Raw genomic sequence first — 21,930 nt, 5'->3', positions numbered from 1 at the left:
CGGAAATGTATTGGAGTATGATCAAAATTAAAGGTTTAATAGTGATGCCATTTCCAAGAGGGCGAGTCCGAGTAGTATTTCCTCCGTTCTAAATTAATTATTTTTATCGTTTAAATTTTGTCTCATAAATTTATAAATTTATCGTTTTAAAATACTACTTATCTCGTCAGTTATATCTCATTTCAATTTTCTCTTACTCCGGTCTCAATTACCCTTCTATTCTTAACCATAAATTATTTTGAAAAGGTCATAAAAGTATTTTACGACAAACCTTATTATATACCAATCAACCCATAAAAATACTTTGTCCGTATAAAAAATATAAGGGATTTTGCTCCCATTAAAATATCTTAAATTTTGAAACAAAGGGAGTATAATTACTTCATTCGTAAAAAAACTTAACCTATAATCTCTATGATCTCTACTAGTATAAAGAATTTAGATAATCCTTTATCCAGATTCGTTATAGTAGGATGTGCCACATCTCTGAGTTTTCTTTTAAGACTCATGGAGCAATTTAATTAAGGATTGAGGTATTACCTTCATCCTAAAATAAATTAATCTAATATGAGATATGATATATCATATTATTACAAATCTAAATAGGTGTATTCTGGACAACTAAGGCCATGTTTAGATCCCATCCCAAAACTTTATACCATGTCACATCAAACGTTTAAATACTTGTATGAAGTATTAAACATAGGCTAAAAAATAGCTAATTATACATATTGCGACTAATTTACGAGACGAATCTTTTAAGCCTAATTGCTTCATGATTTGACAGTGTGTTACTACAATAAATATTTTATTAATGACAGATTAATTAGGCTTAATAAATTCGTCTCATGCTTTACTGACAGATTATGTAGTTAGTTTTTTTATTAACACCCAAGCACCCCATACGACATCCGATAGTTAAAACTTTGCACCCCGGATCTAAACACCCCATAAGGCCTTGTTTGGTTAATCCCCATGAGGGATGGATTGAAGGGGATTTATTCCACACCTATTGTGGTGTGGAATTATTCCCCCTCAATCCCCTCCAAACCTAACAAAGCCTAAGGGTCTGTTTAGATCCCCTAACAAAATTTTACACTGTCAAATCGAATGTTTGGACACATGTATGGAGCATTAAATATAAACGAAAAAGTTAACTAATTATACAGATTGCGTGTAAATTGTGAGACGAATTAATTAAGGCTAATTAATCTATCATTAGCAAATGTTTACGGTAGCACCACATTGTCAAATCATGGCGCAATTAGGCTTAAAAGATTCGTCTCACAATTTACACGCAATAATTAATTTTTTTGTTTATATTTAATGCTCCATGCATGTGTCCAAACATTCGATATGACAGTGTAAAATTTTGTTAGGGATCTAAACAGACCCTTAGGCCTGGTTAGGTTTAATACACATTTGATGTATTAAACATTCTATAATTTAGTCTGTTATTAAGCTACGTTTGATACATCAAATGTGTATCCGTATATTCGATATAACACACCAAAACTTTACACCCTTAATAGCCTAAGTATTATGATACTCCGTAACATAATTTCAGCGGTGGTACGTAGTACGGACGACGTGTCATCCCCTTGCGGCGCGTTTCCCGTCTCCACGGTAGTACTATGCATAATTTAATAATAAATCGACGATGAGGTCGACGGCGACCTCTCGTACGGCACCCACGGCGACACATGGTCGGGACTCGCTCGCCTGCCGCCGCCTATACAAAGGAAACGTCTCCCTCCTCCCAACCTCCCCTGCTCGATCACCACCACCACCTCTCGCTCATCCCAATCCCCATCACGAGCGCCCCAGAATCCCTCCCCTCCCTCGTGCACCGCCTCCCGTCCCATCCAGCTCCTTCTTCTTGGCGGGCGAGAGATCGATCGAGCTGGCTGCGTGTGAGCGAGTTGCCACGAGCGGCCAAGAGATTAACGGAGGGGGCGGACCAGCGGAGCGAGGTCGTTGAGGGGATATGGAGCGGTACGAGGTGATGAGGGACATCGGGTCCGGGAACTTCGGGGTGGCCAAGCTCGTCCGCGACGTCGCCACCAACCACCTCTTCGCCGTCAAGTTCATCGAGAGGGGACTCAAGGTAAAATGAAAGCTTCACCCTCCAAACTTTTTTCTTTCTTTCTTTCTTTCTTTTTGTTATGGTATGCACATCGACTGTGCGATCTGTGCTGGCTGTGAGATGTTTGCTCCGTTCGGCCGGGGCTTGTCTGAATTGCTAGAGCAACGCTGCTTGAAATGTTTCCTTCACATTTGGAGTCCTGCAAAAATAGCCGAATTTTCAGCATCCGGGAGAATCGGTTAGCGTTAGTTTTGCAGTAGGATTTTACATTTGTTCCCCCATCTTTTTAGTGCAGTTGATTGGTTGAAGCTTGCGCATTTCTTTCTAGATTACTTTTAGTTGTAACTAATTTGCTTCTAGAGAAGGAATATATCCCAAAATGCTGGTACCTTTTGTTAGGCCAAAAGGAACCCAAGAAAATTGGTCAATCCCTTTGACTATATTTGGTCCCTGACTCTCTAACACCTGACGAACTCTTATCGGTGACATTTGCCTCAAGGAAGCTAGCAGAGCCAAACTGTTCTACGCATAGTGATTTTTTATTTTTATTTTTTTGGCGTGAAGCACTGGCTATGATGACATAAGTTTCAATCAATTTTATTACTTATGTAGCTTGCTGTCTTTTATATTCAAATTTGTAGCTGCTTTTGATGGCCTTTTCTAAGCTCACTTTGGCATTTGGTGGATGTTTCTAGCGTTTTCGCTAGCCTTTCATACATGTCACTCGTCATTTATTAGTTCATTAATTGCTCTACTGTTACTGTGTGCTATGCTGTCCGTTTCTTGTTCTTCTTCCTCGTTTACTGTCGAGGTGCTGTCCATTACTATTTCGGGCTGATGATATTTTTGTTGTATTTTTTGTTCTGTTCGAGCTGTTTTTTTTGTAATATTAATCTCTCTGTAAAAAAAATGGTACTCTAATAAGGGCCTTTGGTATCCATCATTGAGCGTCTTTGGTTCATTGGTTAACTCCACTTTTTTTTTTATCGTTGTGTAGATTGATGAACATGTTCAAAGGGAGATTATGAACCACCGATCACTGAAGCATCCAAACATAATCCGGTTCAAGGAGGTAATCTCTTGGGCCTCTAGGGAAGTAATGTGTAATATAATCTCTAGTTGAATTGAGTGTTATGATTGTTTCTGCTCTTTTCGGGAATTTTTTTTTCTACTGATAGAAAGCGATAGTTATCTGTATTCTTCCACGCCTCTATGTTTATAGGAGGACAGATGGAATATGTAACGTGAAAGTTTAGTTGCACATTTAGGAGGACTCTTTTGATGGTGACTTTTATCGCTTGAATGTCACTGTTTTCACCCCTGTTTTGTTCTTTTTCTGTTTTGAGTTCTCTTTAACTTCGAATATGCTGCTCACTTTAGTGTGTATGATTTGCATGAACCTTGTACTTTGTTTTTTCCACGGGCAGACTAGTAGGCTAATTGCCTAATTGCATAGATTCCTTTTTGAAGGAAAAAAAATCAGGGCAGTTTTTTTACACTCTGCACAAATGAAAATAGTAGTTATTTCTAAAATAACAAAAATTAGGAGTTATTATTATAAAAACAAGTTATTTACAAAAGAAAAGGAGAAGTGCATGAAAGCAAAAGTTGCTAATCTGCTATTTTCAGGGAACTAAATGTACTAGTGTCTGGCATTAATTGTTGAGTCATGTTTTTCAGGTTAACTCTGTCTTACTACTGTCTGTGTTCTGTGTAACTCAGGGAAGTTGATTCTTATTTAGATTGACAATGCGTATGTGTCCTTTTATGCTGCCTTTTACTGTATCGATGTTGTTATAAAAAATTCTTTTGTGGGGAGCACGCAAAAGCTTTGCATGGCATTCCATTAGAGAAGAGAGTTGAATACAACAAGTTGGCCCAAGGCCCAAAACAGACCTAGAAAGTCTTAAATTAGGTGCTAAAATTTTCAGGGCTATTTTAGGTTCTTTCGTCATTTTTTCTTCCAAGATCTGTTGAACAGGGTTTTTAGAATAAAGCTATCCTTGTGAATATTGCGAGCACTTTCCGCAGTTCTTTCTCTGCATTCATCGCTGAACACATGTATTTGACTGTTTGACGAGGTTTAACATTCAAACTTGTATTGAGAGTTGAAAAATTAAAGTAGTCCTTAGTTTTCAGGTCGTGCTAACTCCCACACATTTGGCAATAGTTATGGAATATGCTGCTGGTGGTGAGCTATTTGAAAGGATTTGCAACGCAGGGAGATTCAGTGAGGATGAGGTAGAGAATATTCTCCACAATCTTTGGGACTCTTATGCAGATTTATGTCATTGCATTGACAAATTATTCATTATCCTCATCAGGCAAGGTTCTTCTTCCAACAGCTGATTTCTGGAGTGAGCTATTGTCATTCTATGGTACATGATGTCTAGTTGACTTAAAAATATCAACTCTTTTGTAGACTATTGCCCACATTTGTCCTTATCTTTTTCTGCTTGCAGCAAGTATGCCATAGAGATTTGAAACTCGAAAATACTCTCTTGGATGGCAGTGTCACACCTCGGCTTAAGATTTGTGATTTTGGTTACTCCAAGGTATGATTTATGCAGATACTATCCTCTGACATTCATGTTTTCTGTTGCCTAAAATTAGTACCCACCTGGCCACCCCTCCCTTTGGGCCTTTCTTTTTTAATTTTCAGTCTTCTGTCCTGCACTCTCAACCGAAATCAACTGTTGGCACACCGGCTTACATTGCTCCAGAGGTCCTCTCTAGAAAGGAATACGATGGAAAGGTAATTTTGTTCGCATGATTTGGGATGAGTCTCTCTATGATCCTACCAAATAGTCTTAATTTCCATGACTGGACTGTTGAAACATAATTACTTCGAATCTTAGGTAGCTGATGTTTGGTCATGTGGGGTAACACTCTATGTGATGCTTGTTGGTGCGTATCCTTTTGAGGACCCTGATGACCCAAGGAACTTCCGCAAGACGATCACTGTGAGTAAATCCGGCCATTGCCCATAGCCCCCACTCCTGTTAATTCAAAATCTGTCTCAATTCTAGTCAGTCTGATCATGTAGCCTATTGACCTCTTTTGCAGAGGATACTCAGTGTACAGTATTCAATTCCAGACTACGTTCGAGTTTCAGCGGACTGCAGACATCTCCTGTCCCGGATTTTCGTTGGAAATCCTGAGCAGGTGACTCCTCGTCATGAAATAATTCACCATTTCACCTAGTAGCTTAGTGATCAATCTGCATTGGCTTTCCAACATGGTGTCAACCGACAAACATTCGTAAATTGCATGCATTTCTCTTTGTAGAGGATAACTATCCCAGAGATCAAGAACCACCCATGGTTCCTGAAGAACCTGCCCATCGAGATGACCGACGAGTACCAGAGGAGCATGCAGCTGGCGGACATGAACACGCCGTCGCAGAGCCTGGAGGAGGTCATGGCGATCATTCAGGAGGCCCGGAAACCGGGCGACGCCATGAAGCTCGCCGGCGCCGGGCAGGTCGCCTGCCTGGGGAGCATGGATCTCGACGACATCGACGATATCGACGACATTGACATCGAGAACAGCGGGGACTTCGTGTGCGCCTTGTGATCGATAGATGCCAAATTCGATCGATCGATCATCAGCTGGTTGAAGACTGAAGTAGCGGGGCAGCGAGCTTTCTTTGTGGCTGATGTGTTGCTGTCATTCATGCCTCGTTTTTACTTCTGGGATCACATATGCTTTGTGACCAAGAGATTGCCATCGCTGTGGATAAATAAGATGAATTTAATTGCATACTTAGTTATATTCTTGGCAGAGTGCTTTTGTGCTGCTGATTCTGAATTTTAGTTGTCTGATCATTTCTTCTTTATGCAAATTACTATCGTCTCTCGCAATTGACAACCAGCTTGGAGCAGATTCTGTTTTACTATCATCTTTGCACCGCAGAGTATGGACATATATCGAGTGCACATTTACATATAGGGAATGCACTTATATGTGTAAGTAATAATACAATACTTTGGGGTTCATGTGTTATCGGATAATATATCGCATATATGGTATTAAATACTTCTTTCCTCTCAAGATATGAATATTCTCCAGTCAAAAAAAATATGAACTTATGAATCGACAAGTGTTTATTCAGATTTATAGTTCAAAGCTATTATATTTTGAGATGGAATTCGGATTTATATTTAAAAGTTGTTATATTTTAAGAGAATTCAGACTAATAGTTAAAAATAGTTATATTTTAAGATAGAGTTAATACATGTTTACTGTCTAAATAGGAATGTTTACTGTCTAAATAGGAATGTGCTTATATATACTACTACTCTACTACCTCCATATAGAAAAACTGTTTTTCTTTCCAATCTCACACATACTCGTACATAAAAAAAATTCACACATATCAATACAAAGCCGAAAGATTAAAACTACTCTACCTTTTCAAACTCAAAACCTCTACTTTTCAAACTCCTATATATTTATCATTTATTTTCTCAAACTCCAATATATTAATTGCTTTAGAAATAAAGTATATGTGGCATAAATGAGGAAGCCCAAAATAAAGTCTTTGTGGGAGCAAAGGAAGTGGATTCAGAAAGAAATAGCAAAATGTATGGTAAAAAATGGTTAGCGAGGGATTCGTGGGGTTTGAGATCCCGAAGCCCTCGTGCAGGATCCGCTTTAAGGGAGCATGCAGCAAGTTTTACAAGGTGATTCTAATCATCGTATTTCTTATCATATTGTAATGATAGTATATAATCAAAAGATTGAAAACAACACATTTGTCACATGTCCATTGTATACTCCTTTTTACAACATGCATGAACATGTGCTAAAAAGAACTGAAGAAACAAATTAGGGGGGAACAAAGAACAAATCTACACATGGCTATTTTCTTCTCCCGGATGACACACCGGCCATCGTTCTTGCGTGCTATCGAGCATGATCTGATGCACCACGCCGGCGTGATGCTTGCAGCGGCGGCGCCGTCGCCGCGCGCAGGCACAGCACCACCATGGGAGCAGTAGGCGTGGGCTCCAACAGCGGCGAGGCTTCCCGGCAGGGCGCGGAAGAGAGCCGCTCACGCGGCGGCGGGTGCCCTCGATCTTCGCCGGCGCCGCCGCCGTCCGCCCCTGCTGCGGCGGCGGGGCGGGCCACCACCTCGTCCTGCTTGTGCTCGGCCGTGGCGTCCAGCCGGCAGAGCGCATCCCTCTTCTGCTCGCCTACAGCCAGGTGCGGCGTCGGAGGCGGCGGCCGCGGCGGCGCCGCGCGGAGGCACAGCACCACCATGGGCGGCTCCGGCGGCGGCGGCAGCGGCGGCGAGGCTTCCCGGGGCGTGGAAGTGGAACACGGCCTGAGCAAGAATCGCTCGCGCTGGTAGCCTCGATCTTGGCCTTCCTCCTCCCCGGCGGCGCCGCGAGCCGCCGCCGCCGCCGCCTCCTGCTTGTTGTACTCCGCCGCGGCGTCCCGCAGGAGCGCCCGAAAGAAAACCTCCCGCGCCGCCACGACGTCGCGGTCGATGACCTCTTCCCACAGCCTCACCAGCTGCTTGCTCGACATTCCGTCGAATCTCGCCGGCGCCGCCGCCGCCGCCATCCTCCTCTTCTTGCGATCCATATATGCCACGCGCCTCGACGCGCCGCCCCCGCTATCTAGGGCACGTACGGCGAGGGATGCGAGTGTGATTAGTACAACGTGCATGCGGCGGCTAATCTAAAGAGAGATCGAGCTTAATCATGCGGAGTCGATCGATCATACTCTGACACCAACTAGGTTAATTAGGTCTCTTCTTCTCTTCCAAGTTCCAAGCGTGGTTTTCCCAGTTTCCTGGCCACAAAGCGCATGAACCGGCGTGCATTGTTCATCGAGGGTTCGGACCTGATCACATTGTTATCCTCATTACTGCGTGTTTCTGAAAAAATAATAGTAAATCCTATAGAGCAACTCATCCCTGATCTTTTTTAGTGAGGAAGCTATGAATTTAACAATGTTGGATTAATTATTATTACTACTTATTTGTATTTAAGTGCAGTCATCTATCTAATTATTATAGATTTATACATGAAAACCAATGTTGGCTGGGTGTTTTCTAAAAAAAGGGGTTAGCCCATCCCACATATTAGAGATTATATATGGATATGTTACTGTCTTTAAAAGTATACAAGTTGGCCACACAAAGCAAGTGAATTTGGTTCACTTGTAGTCCCTAGCGTGACTACAACTTAAGCAGTCACACTAGCACCATTCGATGTAAATCCAACGATTAGATCATCCAAAAACACTTTCCTACCAAATAAAGCACTAAGTGTTCAACGTAGCTCCGTTACTGTAGCTTTAAATCAGGACCCTCCGTATAAAAAATGGATGGCCAAGATCACATGCAGTTTTTATCTTGTAGTGCCTAGTCTAACTGTAAGTGATATTAATCCATAGCCAGTATACTCTTATACTGATTTGTATTTAATTAGAGACATAGCCTCACATGGAGTAGCGTGGGTATGTGTTTTCCCACTTAGGGCAGTAGCAGTGCGTCCGCCCGGGGATAAGGAGCCAAAGCCTCCACATAGGCAAAACACGGACGAGGCTTCCATTCCCACCGTGCGCGTAGCTTTTGTGTAGACCCATCATCATTTTTTTTCTAGGCCGGCCCCACCATGAATCATTTTCCCCACGAGTTCTCTGACAACCTTTTCTTTTGCTGAGGAACGAGTTTCCTACTTTAGCTCCGCGTTCCTCACTTGCTAACGGGAGAAACCAACGTGGCGTGGAATCTTTGAGGTGGAACGCTGAGGCTGAACGACACCTCATGTCACTGTGAAATCCCTTAATGCTTTAAAATGGCATGTACTATCTCCAAAGATTAGATCGATCATAAGGAAATAAAAACACCAATGGTTAAAAACTATGAGCATCAAGATTTAAGCCCCAGTAGGATCTTGCCAAGTTCTTTTTTAACCAAGGCATAGTTTCCTTATAGACCAAAGATTTTTGCCTATGTGATGCAAAACCAAATATTTCAATTTGTTCACAAAACCATTTTTAGTTATGTTTTCAATTTGCTTTGTATAAAAGTATGGTTTCGTAAAGTCTAGGGTCCCATCGAACGAATGGGAAAACAAAGTAATAGAAAAAAGATATGATTCTAAGTATAAAACAGAGAATTGCACTAAAAAGAAAAAAAACACAGAAACAACCATTCGATTTGATTGCAGGAAAAAAAAACAAAAACCGAATAAGAAAAATAGACTCAAACATATTCTGTTAAGAGGTTGGACTTCTTACTAACTTTCCTCTAAAATCTATATAGAATTACCCATTTTATAAGAATTTTAAAGGATATGATAGGATTCAATCATTTGTTTAAAAAACTTTCATACCAATTTTTTCTATAGAATTGAAATATTCCAAATCTCTATATTTTTTATACAAAGTTTGCCTAGAAAATCACCGAGCGACCGCACACGCGGCCGGACCCAAAAGCCCAAGACCCGGAAATCCAATCCGACGGTCCATCAAAACCTCCAACGGCTGAGATCAACCCTCGCCTTCCCTCACAAACCCCTAGCTCCCAACGCGTCCACTATATAAGCCCGCTTCTCCCCTTCTCACCCACTCTCTCCCCGAGCGAACCCTAGCCCTAGCGCCGCCGCCGCCGCCGCCATGAAGGTACCCATTTCTCCTCCTCCCCTCCCCGCGGGCGACGTGGTCGTCTCGATCCGGTCCGGCTGGTTGTTTCTTGTAGCGCGGTTTGATCTGATTTTGTGGTCGCCCTGATGATGTTTTGCGCAGTTCAACATCGCCAACCCGACCACCGGGTGCCAGAAGAAGCTCGAGATCGATGACGACCAGAAGCTGTGAGTGCTCCTCCTTCTCTCTCTCTCTTGATGCTGATCTGTTCTGAAATGCGTGGAGATCTCTTGCATCGTGTTAATCTAGCTTGTCCGCTCGGTCCTTCGTTGTGTAATTTGTTACTATTGTTGGCAAGTTGGGCTCCGGCTTTAGTCCCAATATGAACTGGTCTATGATCGCGTTGTGATGTTTAGATCTATGTGTTTGTGCGGCTCGTAGATTATTTTTAGTCTCTTACTGGAAGATGAAGAATTGGTAGGTGCTAAATCAGATTTCGGAAATATTCGAGGGAAATATGTTTGGAAGTTTTTTGGGAAAGGATAGTGTGGAATGGGTCATTGTGTTTGAGCCTTCTTGCTCTGATTCAAATTCTGAATCGAGTGTTCAGTCCTGTAAAGTAGAAGCATTGTATAATAGTCAGTAAATCTTGAAGGGAATGCCATGTTTCATCAGTGTTATGTTAGTTTTGGTGGATCTTTGGCAGCATAGAATGCATCAATTTTCCACTAGATCAGAATGTAATTTTGGTTTAGCTGTGTTTAGGTAGTTTGAAACATCTATGGTCATTTATAGTAATACTGAAAAAAGTGCTCTCTCTTGCTTAGGTTTTATCTTGTAATCCTGTATCAGTTAGTGTGGGTGTTATTGTTGTTATGTGGAAGAAGAACTGTTATAGTTATCTGTCCGTTTGGTGTGTTATATATTTGTTCAAGCTCTCCTGTTGTAATGGTATGTAATTAGTGCTTTCCTATCAATTGTGCAGCCGGGCATTTTATGACAAGAGGATCTCCCAGGAAGTCAGTGGTGATGCTCTTGGCGAAGTAATTTCTTTGGCAATTTGCTCCATGATTCTTCAACTGTCTTGCTATTTAATGAGTTGGATGACTAAGTTTGTCTGTTTGTACAGGAATTCAAGGGCTATGTATTCAAGATCATGGGAGGCTGTGACAAGCAAGGTTTCCCCATGAAGCAGGGTGTGCTTACTTCTGGACGTGTCCGCCTTCTCCTCCACAGGGGTAGATGTTTAAGATGCTTACATTTGAATGGTTATGTTTCATTTTGCTTTGCTGGCAGGTGTTCTAATGTGAATGTTCCATTTTTATACTGACAGGTACCCCCTGCTTCCGTGGATATGGCAGGCGTGATGGTGAGCGCAGAAGGAAGTCAGTCCGTGGTTGCATTGTCAGCCAAGATCTCTCTGTTATCAACTTGGTGATTGTAAAGAAGGGTGATAATGACCTTCCTGGCTTGACTGACACTGAGAAGCCCAGGATGAGGGGACCCAAGAGGGCATCTAAGATCAGGAAGCTGTTTAACCTTGCCAAGGATGATGATGTCCGCAAGTATGTCAACACTTACCGCAGAACCTTCACTACCAAGAACGGTGAGCATTCCTAACATTCGGTATTAACCTTGAGTTGCTTTGCTATTATGTTTGTTGTGGACTGCATTGTATGCCTCTGGTGCTTGTGTAATCAACACAAAAAACACACTCCTAATCAAGATAATAAGCTAAGATATAATCTGTAATTTTTTGACATAGCCTAGCATATGCAGTCAATTTAATGGTTAGTGTAGAGCTGACCTATTTACCAACCATTTATTTTTTTCCTGCAGGCAAGAAGGTTAGCAAGGCTCCTAAGATCCAGAGGCTTGTCACTCCCCTGACTCTTCAGAGGAAGAGGGCGAGAATCGCCCAGAAGAAGCAAAGAATTGCCAAGAAGAAGTCCGAGGCTGCCGAGTACCAGAAGCTGCTTGCCCAGAGGCTCAAGGAGCAGAGGGAACGCAGGAGTGAGAGCTTGGCAAAGAGGAGGTCCAAGCTTTCTGCTGCCACCACCGCATAAGACCCCTATAAGACCTTAAAACATTATAGATGAGGAAGTGTTTGTCGTTGTGATGGATAGACATGGTGCTGCTAGTTTTTCTTCGGTAATTGGAGCAGTTTTCTGTGGACAAGATGATGCTTTGTCACAATTTTTGAGCACTTGCAGTTGCTATGTATTCTGATGATATAACTTGTGCCTACTATTTTCTTGGTTTTTGTGTCATTTGATGTCTCGTAATATCTCTCTCCTTGACTGTTTTATATCCCTGTTATGCATTTCTAGTGCTATTTTCTGTGAAACTCAAATTTTGAAGAACTGTCGTCAAGTTCTCATCCTGTGTGGCAACGTTCTTTATTTGGTCATATCTTTACTTTTGAAGTTGAAATTAGCTATATCATGACTTGTTCGGATTATATCTAATCAACTTGTAGAAAGATCCTTTTTTATAAAACTTGGCTACCGGTCGTAGGTTTTATATTGCAAATGTTGTTTGTTCCAATATGATGTTGCATCTGAGGGAAATCTGTAACGCCAGAGCGCTTCAAAGTCGAGTTCTTTCGATGCAATGTGAAACAAAACGGTGTCACCAGTCAGGAGTCACGACCAGCGTTTACGATCCAATCCCGGGGGAAATCAGTTCAGTTTTCGGACCGGTTGAAAACAACAGCTGAAAATTCAAACTAGTTTTTGATTTTTTTTACTACATTTACTTGGCTTTTATCGTTTAATCGATGAATTTCATGAAATCTGATGATATGGTTTGTGTGCTGTTTTTATCTGCATCAGTATTGTGAACCCCGGTCAAAGTTTGTTCCAGTATGTTGCACCTGAAGTAATGCCAGAGAGCTTCAAAGTCGTTCTTCTCATGCATTGACTACATATTCCCTGTCTCCTAAAAATGCCAACTCCTGACTATAAATCTGAACATATGCTGTGCTTAGATTCATAGATAGTAGTTAGCTTTTCTAGGTGGATGGAGTATCAAGTTTGTATTAATGTAAAATAACAGGGTGTAACATATGTTTGTTCCAATATGTTGCATCTGAACGAAGTTGTCCTTTCGATGCGTTGTTATTGCATATCAAGCATGTGTTAGTGTAACATAATACACTGTTTCGATGGTATACTTTGTGGTACAGTTTCAGGTTACAAATCAAATTTCTTGTGCCTTTATCTTAGTATGGAAAACTCTATCGCGTCAGTTAATTTCGCCCACGCTGCATGACTGCTGGTATTGATTCAGCTCTCCCCAAACCAAGTGTTCAACATCTTCCCATGACGTCGCGGTGCCCAGATCCTTCCACAGGCTAAATATGGCTCCCAGGACGTTGTCCTCGTGAAGTATGCAGTAGCACCTGCAAACAGAGGAGATCAACAATTCAATGTATCATCGTCATCCGTCAGGTGACAAACCAAGAGAATCAGCAATGGTTGCAAAGTGTTCGTGCCTTGTTCATCAACAAACCAGCTATAAATGGATTACTGCAATGATACACAGAACTTGCAGAGAAGTGGGTGAGTTCAGCCAAATCTATGCTTGAGCCACTGCTATAGTTATATGCACATGAAGAAGAATGAGGGATGAATTTTTTAGCAAATGCGAGTTAGCTACTTAACTAGGGCCATGTTTGTTTCAGCTTAAGATTATTGTAATCTAGATTATAGAACTAGATTACCATAAGCTGGATTATAATAAGCCGACGTAGAATAAGCTGCTAGCTGTTTGTTTCTCTGGATTATTATCTATTTGTTAGCTACTAGTAGTTATATATATCATGCAATTTGAAAAGCACCAAGTCGATACTCTGAGAGGCCTCTAGTAAGACGGATTTTGCCAGCAGTTACAATTTCCATCAACCAACAGTAACCTACACTGCCAATTCAAGATGCAATGGAAAAGGATAAAACAAGAAGAATGAGATTATCTTATTTCAGAGAGAGAGAGGTACATACATCGCACGATACGATGCCCTGCTGAATTTAGAATTTTGTATTGACTTGTATATATCTTTATTTGATTCTGCTCTCAGAAAAGGAAGCTGATAGCTTCGTAAAAACTGCCTGAGAAGATCAATATCACCACGGAATACATCCAAGTGCAGTGGAATTAAGTCACATAGAGGATCCCCTGTTAAATGAAATAACAATCAATATAACAGATCAACACAGAAATCAATATAACAGATCAACACAGACTTCATTAGAATTTGCTAAAATTTTAAGGCTTATTCGGATCTGTGTGGGCGGAGTGTTGAATTTTGAACTAAATCCCCAAAACCAAAAGATCACAACTAAACCCTCCACATCCAGTTCACCAAGATTTGCACAATTGTAGATCTTGTTCCACGAGGAAATCAGTGAATAACAGAGATAGGGTAACTCAATTCAATAATTCATACAATCTTTCATGGTTATCCTATCTTGAATTTAATCAACTAGTGATGCACTATCACATTTATTTTATCTTGAATTTAATCAACTAGTGATGCACTATCACTTTATTTTTAAAGTAGGCATATAAACAACTGAGCAATCAAGCTTTGTTATTGTGAACAAAGTTAGCTGGCTGCTCACCAATGGACAGATCACTGAAATCAATGATATGAATTGCATCCATTTTGTTCAGATCTTCAACGGCAATGCAATCAGTGGAAGTTCCTGGTTCTGTGGTCCCCTCAATGAGAATGTTATCATCCATTATATCTGAATGTATCCAAGAAGGTACCACATAGACTGAATCACCATCATCGTCCTGATTATTTGATCAGAAAACATTACACTCAAAGTTTGAAAGTGGATAGTGGATACATATAACAACAAACCCACAAAACTTACCTTAACAAACTTGATAAGAAAGCGGATGTCGTCAGGGAGATATTCTTCAGCCTTCTCAATTAGAACCTGTGGAATTGAACCACCCCTACACAGATACGTAAAGAATGTTATAGTATCATTATGAACTGCATCTAGTGATTGCCTGTCAGGATATAACAAGTCAACTCCAAATAAATGCATAGTCATTGCATCTTAGATTTTGCTTATGTTAAATAAGGAGAAAAGAGATAGGACTAGTAATCTAATCCACGACTACCACTGTATTCTGGAGTCCTGGACAAGCCTCGAACAATGTTTCCGGAACTCCAAGGGCACAATCTAAACATAACCTGTACTGAACCTTTATATAGTTTGATAATATCTTTGTATTCACATTCTATGCAATTTATTTCGGAGGGAAAAAAAATCTTTTCCTCAATGATTAAAAAATATTACTTTTTGGATAAATAAAAAACAGAGCAAAACAAAAATCATTTTTAGTGACTAAAAATATATACCGACAAACCAGCTTCAAAATATTTCCACCTACCAGTTACTTAGATGCTTCTTTATACTTTTCTTTCTCCTGTCTAGAGTAGAAACTACTTGTTTCCATTCAGGCGGAACATGAGTGACATCAGAAATTGAATTTTCCTTTGCTTTGATATCTTCGTTCCCAGATTTGGATATGTGTTCCACATGTGGAAGGGGTAATTGATGAATATTTCGCATTTGAACTCCCAAGGATGATGCAAGATTCAAAACATCAGTCTTGGTCAATTTATCACGTCTGAAAAAAATTAAAAAGTTTTAAGTACAATTTCTAAAATTAATTAGGAGAACCACACTTCCCTCAAGTAAACAAACTTACATGCGAGCAAAAATATCCCCTTTGCATTTTCTGGTAACCATGTAAGGACAAATTGGTCTGTCTGGAGCATCAGTTGAATTACTCAATCCAAACAGTTGCTTGCTCCATAATCCAAGAGGAAAAGAGCCGTTTGCATAAGACACCTCCAAAGAGTAGTATTTAGCTAGAACATCTGGTATTCCGTTTCCATCCCATGGAACTGTCTTGTAGACACCATCCAGGTACACAAGAAAGCCACTTGCAATGATCTCAGGGACATGGTTGATCAATGGCGAGCCAAGTTTTTGCAGAAGATCATAGAACTCAAGCTGCAGCCAGAAAAAAAAAATCAGAAGTGTGGCATCCAACGAGTACTAACTTCCTAAGCTTTAGGACGAAATGCAATACCTCTGTGCCCAAACCATGTATAGAATAACCCAACCCTCCTTCAGCATAAATTTTGATCACATTGCCAGAAACAATGAAGACCTGAAAAGTTCAGAGTATAGGTTAAATAAATTACCAAATTGACCGGCAAACATATGAGCTATAACATGTCATGGTACCATAGAGAGCAACTATGTACCACCTACAAATCTTCTTGAGTTAGCTTCACTAAACAGAAGGACCGAATGCATTTAAATTGGTAGTTTGTGTTGTCTGTTACTGTGTTTGTATGCTTGGCCAATGAACTCTGTTTCTTGCTTTATGCTTTCAATATAAGCAGCGCATCTTCCTTTGGTTGCCCCTAAAAAATATAAATAAAATGTATATGAAATTATGGATTCATCGCTGTTGTGATATCTGTAGCATATGGACTTACTGGAGTTAATTATATATAATTAATATGATACTATAAATATTCTCAGTGCTTTGGTTACTTTAAGGTTTGCAGTGCTAACAAGCCACAATAGCTTATCGATAGTTTAAACTTAACCATTCTCATAAGAGTACACTTACTGGGTTGCTACCTGTGCCAACAGGAAGCTTCTCATCTTCAGAAGGTGGTGGTAAACTATGGCATGCACTTATTTCCTCTAAGCATGAATACCACTTGTCTACATTAATTGCTAGACATGCACCCTGCAGGACCAATCAGATGTCATTTGCATACACATAAATTCAAGGACTATAAAACTTCATATAATTGTGAGAACAAAGCTCACCTTCCATATTAGTTCTCTCAATTCAGGTTTAAGAACCCATAGCCTACGTAGCCATTCTCTTGCTTCTCTCTGGCCAATTGAATTAGTAGGGCTCCAGACAGAAGAATAGTGATCCTTTTCTTTCTCAAGGAATTGGGATAAGAAATCTATATCATACGAAAAAACTTGGTCCCCCAAGTTTTCATGAACATCTGAGAACTCAAATGCAGAACACTGATTTGCATTATTTGAAGTTCTTATAGGCTCTGAACTTTTCAGTCTTTTTTCCTTACAGGCCATGTCAGAGTGGTTCAATCTACTCGTTATACTAGGAAGATTTTCAATATCTCTAATAGATTTGTCTGGAGCAGCAAGTAAGCCAGCACGGCAAACTCCTTTGTGACAGTAACCAGGTGCCATGTCCAAACATACATGCTTAAAATTTGATTGGTTGACAAAATTTTGCGTGACAGCAATTGTCATGTCAAGGTTCAAAACACAATGCCACCACCCACTAGGAACAAATATGGTCTCTCCTGGTAATTGTGTGCATTCCAGTGGTTTCTCATGCTCAGCAAGATTTGGGTAGATATCTAGCCACCACTGCAAGACAAACAAATTAATTTGAGTAACATGGAGAAACAAGAGAAGTCTGAAGGAAAGCAAAGGCAGTAGTAAGTAAAACACCTGCAAAGATGTAGGAGTTTCAATGTCAACATCACCATCTTCATCACTGACATGTACTGTGACACCACCTGGTACTCTTCCAGGAGGGTACATTGCCCACCTATGAAATAGATGGACACTGTTAGTGGACTATTCATTTTAGTTTTATAACATTTTTTAAAGAAAGATAGCATGGCGTGGGTGCACACATTCAACACACACTACAAGCACACACTTGTGTCCACTACACGCACCCACTGACTGAGGGTCTCCAAAGGTGCACACACTTCCCACTGAATGTGCCCCTAAAAGTGTAAAATTAGTGGACGCCAGTCTACGACTTGAACCCTTAAATACTATCGGGTTTGGTGCACATCTGAATGCCTCATCATCTACAGATGAGCCTCCAACATATACATTACATTCTTCCATCCAAAACAGAAGTTGCAGGATTGATGATAAAATCAATATCAGTATATCAAGGTGTAAATATTGCCACGATAATTTTGTAAAAGCAAAAATAGTAAAAGTGTTATAAGAACACACCAATGACTCAGGAGCACCGTTGGGTAACAACTACTATATGTAAAAATAATGATCCTAACCTTTTTCGGCCACAAAGAAGAGTATTCCAGGCACTGGTCAACCCTGGATCAACATGCCAAGAAGCACCTGATCTCTCTGGTCCAATAATAAGCCATCTGAAAGCTGGTCGTTGGTCGTAATCCATGATTTCAAAGAAATCTTCTTGAAATAGATGAGGGACACTGTAATCTTCCAATAGTGTAGGTGCTGATTCTCCAAACTGCAATGATTTGTCAACTAAGATTCTCTTTTTGAAACTTCAACAACACAAGCAAAACTAAAGTTATGATCACCTTATCATCAAATATGTAAAGTGGATCTTCGTCATGCTGGAGTTCCATGTAAAAAACATAATCTTTTAGTTTCATTTTTATCTTTTGAGGGCTTCTCTGAGATATCCTAAAGGGAACTTCACCATAATCATGTGTCAGTTGCTGCGCTGTCCATTTAGTCCTTGCTGGCCAGGTTTCAGCCAGTTTAGTAAGCAAAACCTATCAGTGCAACATAATTAAAGTGCTTTCAGGGAGACAAACACAATAAAGAGAAGAGTGTACAAATTCTACGTTGTTCAATATGAAGTAAACAAAAGGTTAACCAGTTCTTACTGGACATTTTCCATCATACTGAGCGCGAAATTGGTCTAGAGAAAGGTCATCTTTCCTTTCAACGTGCCCATTATCAAAGGAAAAGCTACTCAAATTAGTAAAACATCTGTACCATCTCCTGTATAAGTGCATGGAATTGAACCCTGAAGGAAATTAAGTGTATAAGCAGCAGATTATATAAGCAAAATGAATGCTAACAAAAGGAAACGTATCTTACCATCAAAATGGCGAGGCTTCTGGTAAATCTCATCATTTTCTGAACAAAGATTAAGTCTGGAAGGCGAAGCAAACAGTATGTAATCATTTTAGTGACCATCATAGTTATATGCAAATGGTTTCCAAGATACTGAGCATAACATAACTACATATCTCTGCGCTAAAAGTAACATCACAATATAGAATTGGCACATACCTAGACAATGCTGTTTTCTTCCAAGAACCTCTATACACAAGAAGACCCCCAACTGAAAGACACTTGCTCATCCAGAGAGGCTCCTCATTGCAAAGTATGTACATGACACTGTCAAGAAATTTAAGTTAATGCCACAGTCACATCCTATTAGCTATTGCACAACAAGGCAGTGCAACTGCGCAGATGCTATAAGAAAGCAAATAATCATAGCAAGGTCAGGGAAGAAGTTAATAGTGTAGCATTTATTTCCTTATCCCTATGAACCACTTTATTACATCTCACAATTACAGAAAGCATGTAGTGTATTCATTTGGCATGACAGTGCTGCCTAGAAGAAAAACCAAAACAAGCATGCGGAAATCAAAAACTAAACTGCTGACATCTAATTTAGACTTAAATGTAAATTCATTTTTTTCCATGAGTCGCATGTTTTAAACATTACTTAAAGTGCAAATTCATTTTTTCCATGGATGGCCCATGCCTAAAAAAAATCCACAAGAGTCTCACTGAAACGTAAATGTTTCCTCTCTGATTCTTTTCCCCAAACACACATACCATATATACCATCATATTGTAAAACATATAATGTGTAATAATTTAACATGGCTTCAGCTCTTCAATCAGTTCAACTGATTAAATAGATTAAACTACAATTTGTGCAAATTGGCTCATTTTCCACTCTTATAACTGACCACGATCAAACAAAATTCGCAATCAGATACACTTTACTAGTCATCCAGAGCGATCATGACTCATCACATACCGAAGCATCACAACCTCAGCATTTCCAGCAAACTAACAAAAAAGGGAGGCTGAGAAAGAAAACCCAGCATAAACAAAGTAGTACTACTGGTAAATAAAAGGAGGTGGGGGAAGGCAGCAGAAGGAGAGAGAGAGAGAGAGAGAGTCCACGGCGGCGAACCTGCTGACGCAGGCGAGGCGGCCGACGTCGGTGGGCGGGAGGAGGTCGACGACGGCGCAGAGCACCTCGTCGGGGAGCGCCGCGAGGCAGCCCAGCGCCGCCTCCATCCGGCCGTTCCCCGCCGCCATCGCCGGAGCCCGGAGGCCGAGGCGGGCAAGGAGAGGAGGGGAGGGGCGAGGTGGATCAGATCGGTGGGCGTGGGTAGGGTAGGGGAGGGGAGTCGGAGACCACGCGGCTGTGGTGGTTTCGCGGTGGGGAATTTTTATAGTGCCCCAGATTTTGAAACCGTGGACTGTTTGCTTCGCATAGCTGTGTTCAGCGGATTGGGAGAAAAACTGACTCATTGGTGGTATTGTGTACGCTTTCCTAGCGGGGTGTGTGTGTGTGTGTTTTTTTTAAAAAAATTTGATTTAAAGTTTATATTAATTCATTTCTTTAAATTTAAAAATTAATATTTATATAATTAATCGTGCGTTAATAACTCACTTCTATTTTCCTTTACTCGCAAACACAACCCCGTACCCAGGAAACGCCAAGGGGTTTTCCAGTTAGCTCCACACAATATGGTGGGCTAGTTTCGAAGCCTCATCGGTCATTCCCTAATATTAACGATTTTTATAACCCCGTCTACCTACATCAAAGCCAAAAGGAAAAAGAAAAAAAAGTAATGGAACCTAGTACGGAAGTTCTGGTAAAAAAACTACAAGTAGGCACCCTAATAAAATTTAAGCGACATTCATATCTTGTGATTGCTAAACTTTGATAAAATCCGCTGTGATAATCAGCCCCATCGTTTACTCTTCGACTTATCAATCACAACCAAAATTTGAATTAGTTGATTTATTTTTTTTTCAATTGTAGGCAGTGTTTAGTTATCTTCAAACTTTCAAAAATTCTGTCATATCAAATGTTTGGACACATGCATCAAGCATTAAATCTGGACGAAAAAAATCAATCGCACAGTTTGCATGTAAATTGAGAGACAAATCTTTTAAGTCTAATTACACCATGATTTAACAATGTGATGCTACAGTAAATATTTGCTAATGATAAATTAATTAGGCTTAATAAATTCGTCTCACAGTTTACATGTGTAATCTGTAATTTATTTTGTTATTAGTCTACGTTTAATACTTTAAATATGTGTCCGTATACTTCAAAAGAAATTTTGGCACACTAACTAAACACGGCCGTACTTTACAGGCTTATTCAGTGGCGGAACTGAGGGGGTGCTGGCAGGGGCCATGGCCCCTCCCAATAAAAACAAAATTTTTTATTACCCCCATATATCATAGCAGATTCAGTGAACAAGCAACAGAGCTTCTCACTTTGTGTACATCTTTGGATCCAAGTGATTCATTCAGTTCATTCAATATTGATAAAGTGTGCTCTCTAGCTTCAAAGTTCTATCCTGCTGATTTTTTAGAAGAAGAGAGAGCCAATTTGAGATGTCAATTACGTCACTATGAACTTGATGTACCCACCAATCCTAAATTTCAAAATCTGACATCTGTAGCTAATCTTTGTCGTCGACTTTTGGAAACTATTCGCTTTTATATATTACCAATGCATGAAAAAAAAGAGAAATTGCTAATTTTTTGAACTGTCAAAAACCGGCCCCCCTTTGATTATCTTTGTCATCCTACAATTTTCATATTACAAGTAAATTTGACTTTTCAAAAGTTACCCTTTTTAAGTTTTCTCAAATTTATAGAAAAATATAACAACATTCATAGCACTAAATTAGTTTTTATCAAATCTAACATTAAGCATATTTTGATAGTTTTTTATGCTGAAAATATTATTATATTTTTTATAAACTTAATCAAAACTATAGAAGTTTGATTTAGAAAAAAGTCAAATAATTTATAATATAAAACGAAGATAGTAGTGACTTGCAAGCACATCCAGAAGTCTTAAACTCTCTTCTTCTTCTTCTTTTTTTTTAAAAAAGAAAGATTATTCAATAATCCATATTTTTAAGACGTCAGAGTTACCTAGTTTTAGGTTTTAAGGCCATGTTTGTTTCAATTTAAGATTATTGAGTCAGATTATTATAAGGTTGATTATAATAAGTTATAGTAGAATACTACTCCATTCAAAAAGAATCTAATCCTAGCAATAAATCTGGACACGTAGGATTGGTTTTTTTTTGACGGAGGGGGTAAGTTATGAGTTGTTTGTCTGTTTGCATT

The 21,930-nt window shown here is 39.9% G+C and overlaps 3 protein-coding genes across 4 annotated transcripts; 2 read left to right on the top strand and 1 right to left on the bottom strand.

Annotated features, from left to right (window-relative positions):
* The first annotated feature begins 1,733 nt into the window (after positions 1 to 1,733).
* Positions 1,734 to 6,090, top strand: LOC4333017 (serine/threonine-protein kinase SAPK1-like). 2 transcript variants are annotated; one of them, NM_001402168.1, is made up of 9 exons: positions 1,734 to 2,107; positions 3,084 to 3,158; positions 4,226 to 4,327; positions 4,411 to 4,464; positions 4,549 to 4,641; positions 4,749 to 4,841; positions 4,945 to 5,049; positions 5,153 to 5,251; positions 5,375 to 6,090. In NM_001402168.1, exons 1-9 carry the CDS (start codon positions 1,988 to 1,990, stop codon positions 5,660 to 5,662), a joined length of 1,029 nt encoding a protein of 342 aa, NP_001389097.1. In that variant the 5' UTR covers positions 1,734 to 1,987; the 3' UTR covers positions 5,663 to 6,090. The 2 variants fall into 2 exon arrangements, with proteins under 2 accessions (NP_001389097.1, XP_015633076.1); XM_015777590.3 differs by having other exon boundaries at positions 1,772 to 2,107; positions 4,257 to 4,327; positions 5,375 to 5,869.
* A 3,582-nt stretch (positions 6,091 to 9,672) lies between these two features.
* On the top strand, positions 9,673 to 11,958 carry LOC4333016 (small ribosomal subunit protein eS6). Its single transcript, XM_015774891.3, has 6 exons — positions 9,673 to 9,727; positions 9,851 to 9,915; positions 10,674 to 10,731; positions 10,818 to 10,926; positions 11,022 to 11,294; positions 11,528 to 11,958. Exons 1-6 carry the CDS (start codon positions 9,722 to 9,724, stop codon positions 11,752 to 11,754), a joined length of 738 nt encoding a protein of 245 aa, XP_015630377.1. The 5' UTR covers positions 9,673 to 9,721; the 3' UTR covers positions 11,755 to 11,958.
* An 800-nt stretch (positions 11,959 to 12,758) lies between these two features.
* LOC4333015 (lysine-specific demethylase JMJ21) lies at positions 12,759 to 19,972 on the bottom strand. Its single transcript, XM_015774890.3, has 16 exons — positions 19,736 to 19,972; positions 18,814 to 18,921; positions 18,619 to 18,674; positions 18,402 to 18,544; positions 18,090 to 18,287; positions 17,817 to 18,016; positions 17,233 to 17,332; positions 16,567 to 17,148; positions 16,361 to 16,483; positions 15,809 to 15,889; positions 15,422 to 15,729; positions 15,101 to 15,340; positions 14,572 to 14,656; positions 14,311 to 14,488; positions 13,690 to 13,864; positions 12,759 to 13,091 (listed from the first exon to the last, which is right to left on the bottom strand). Exons 1-16 carry the CDS (start codon positions 19,861 to 19,863, stop codon positions 12,935 to 12,937), a joined length of 2,862 nt encoding a protein of 953 aa, XP_015630376.1. The 5' UTR covers positions 19,864 to 19,972; the 3' UTR covers positions 12,759 to 12,934.
* Positions 19,973 to 21,930: the final 1,958 nt, after the last annotated feature.

Source organism: Oryza sativa, chromosome 3 (genome assembly GCF_034140825.1).
Source record: "Oryza sativa Japonica Group chromosome 3, ASM3414082v1".
NCBI lineage: Eukaryota > Viridiplantae > Streptophyta > Magnoliopsida > Poales > Poaceae > Oryza > Oryza sativa.
This window is presented reverse-complemented; position numbering and strand designations above follow the sequence as displayed.

Coding starts and splice junctions, on each gene's coding strand:
- LOC4333017 (NM_001402168.1), top strand. CDS start 1,988: ATGGAGCGGTACGAGGTGATGAGGGACATCGGGTCCGGGAACTTCGGG. Junction 4,328..4,410: donor GGAGATTCAGTGAGGATGAG/GTAGAGAATATT, acceptor TATCCTCATCAG/GCAAGGTTCTTCTTCCAACA. Junction 4,465..4,548: donor TGAGCTATTGTCATTCTATG/GTACATGATGTC, acceptor TTCTGCTTGCAG/CAAGTATGCCATAGAGATTT.
- LOC4333016 (XM_015774891.3), top strand. Junction 10,732..10,817: donor GTGGTGATGCTCTTGGCGAA/GTAATTTCTTTG, acceptor CTGTTTGTACAG/GAATTCAAGGGCTATGTATT. Junction 10,927..11,021: donor CCGCCTTCTCCTCCACAGGG/GTAGATGTTTAA, acceptor TTATACTGACAG/GTACCCCCTGCTTCCGTGGA.
- LOC4333015 (XM_015774890.3), bottom strand. CDS start 19,863: ATGGCGGCGGGGAACGGCCGGATGGAGGCGGCGCTGGGCTGCCTCGCG. Junction 18,922..19,735: donor CGCCTCGCCTGCGTCAGCAG/GTTCGCCGCCGT, acceptor ATTTCTTGACAG/TGTCATGTACATACTTTGCA. Junction 15,730..15,808: donor TACATGGTTTGGGCACAGAG/GTATTGCATTTC, acceptor TTCTGGCTGCAG/CTTGAGTTCTATGATCTTCT.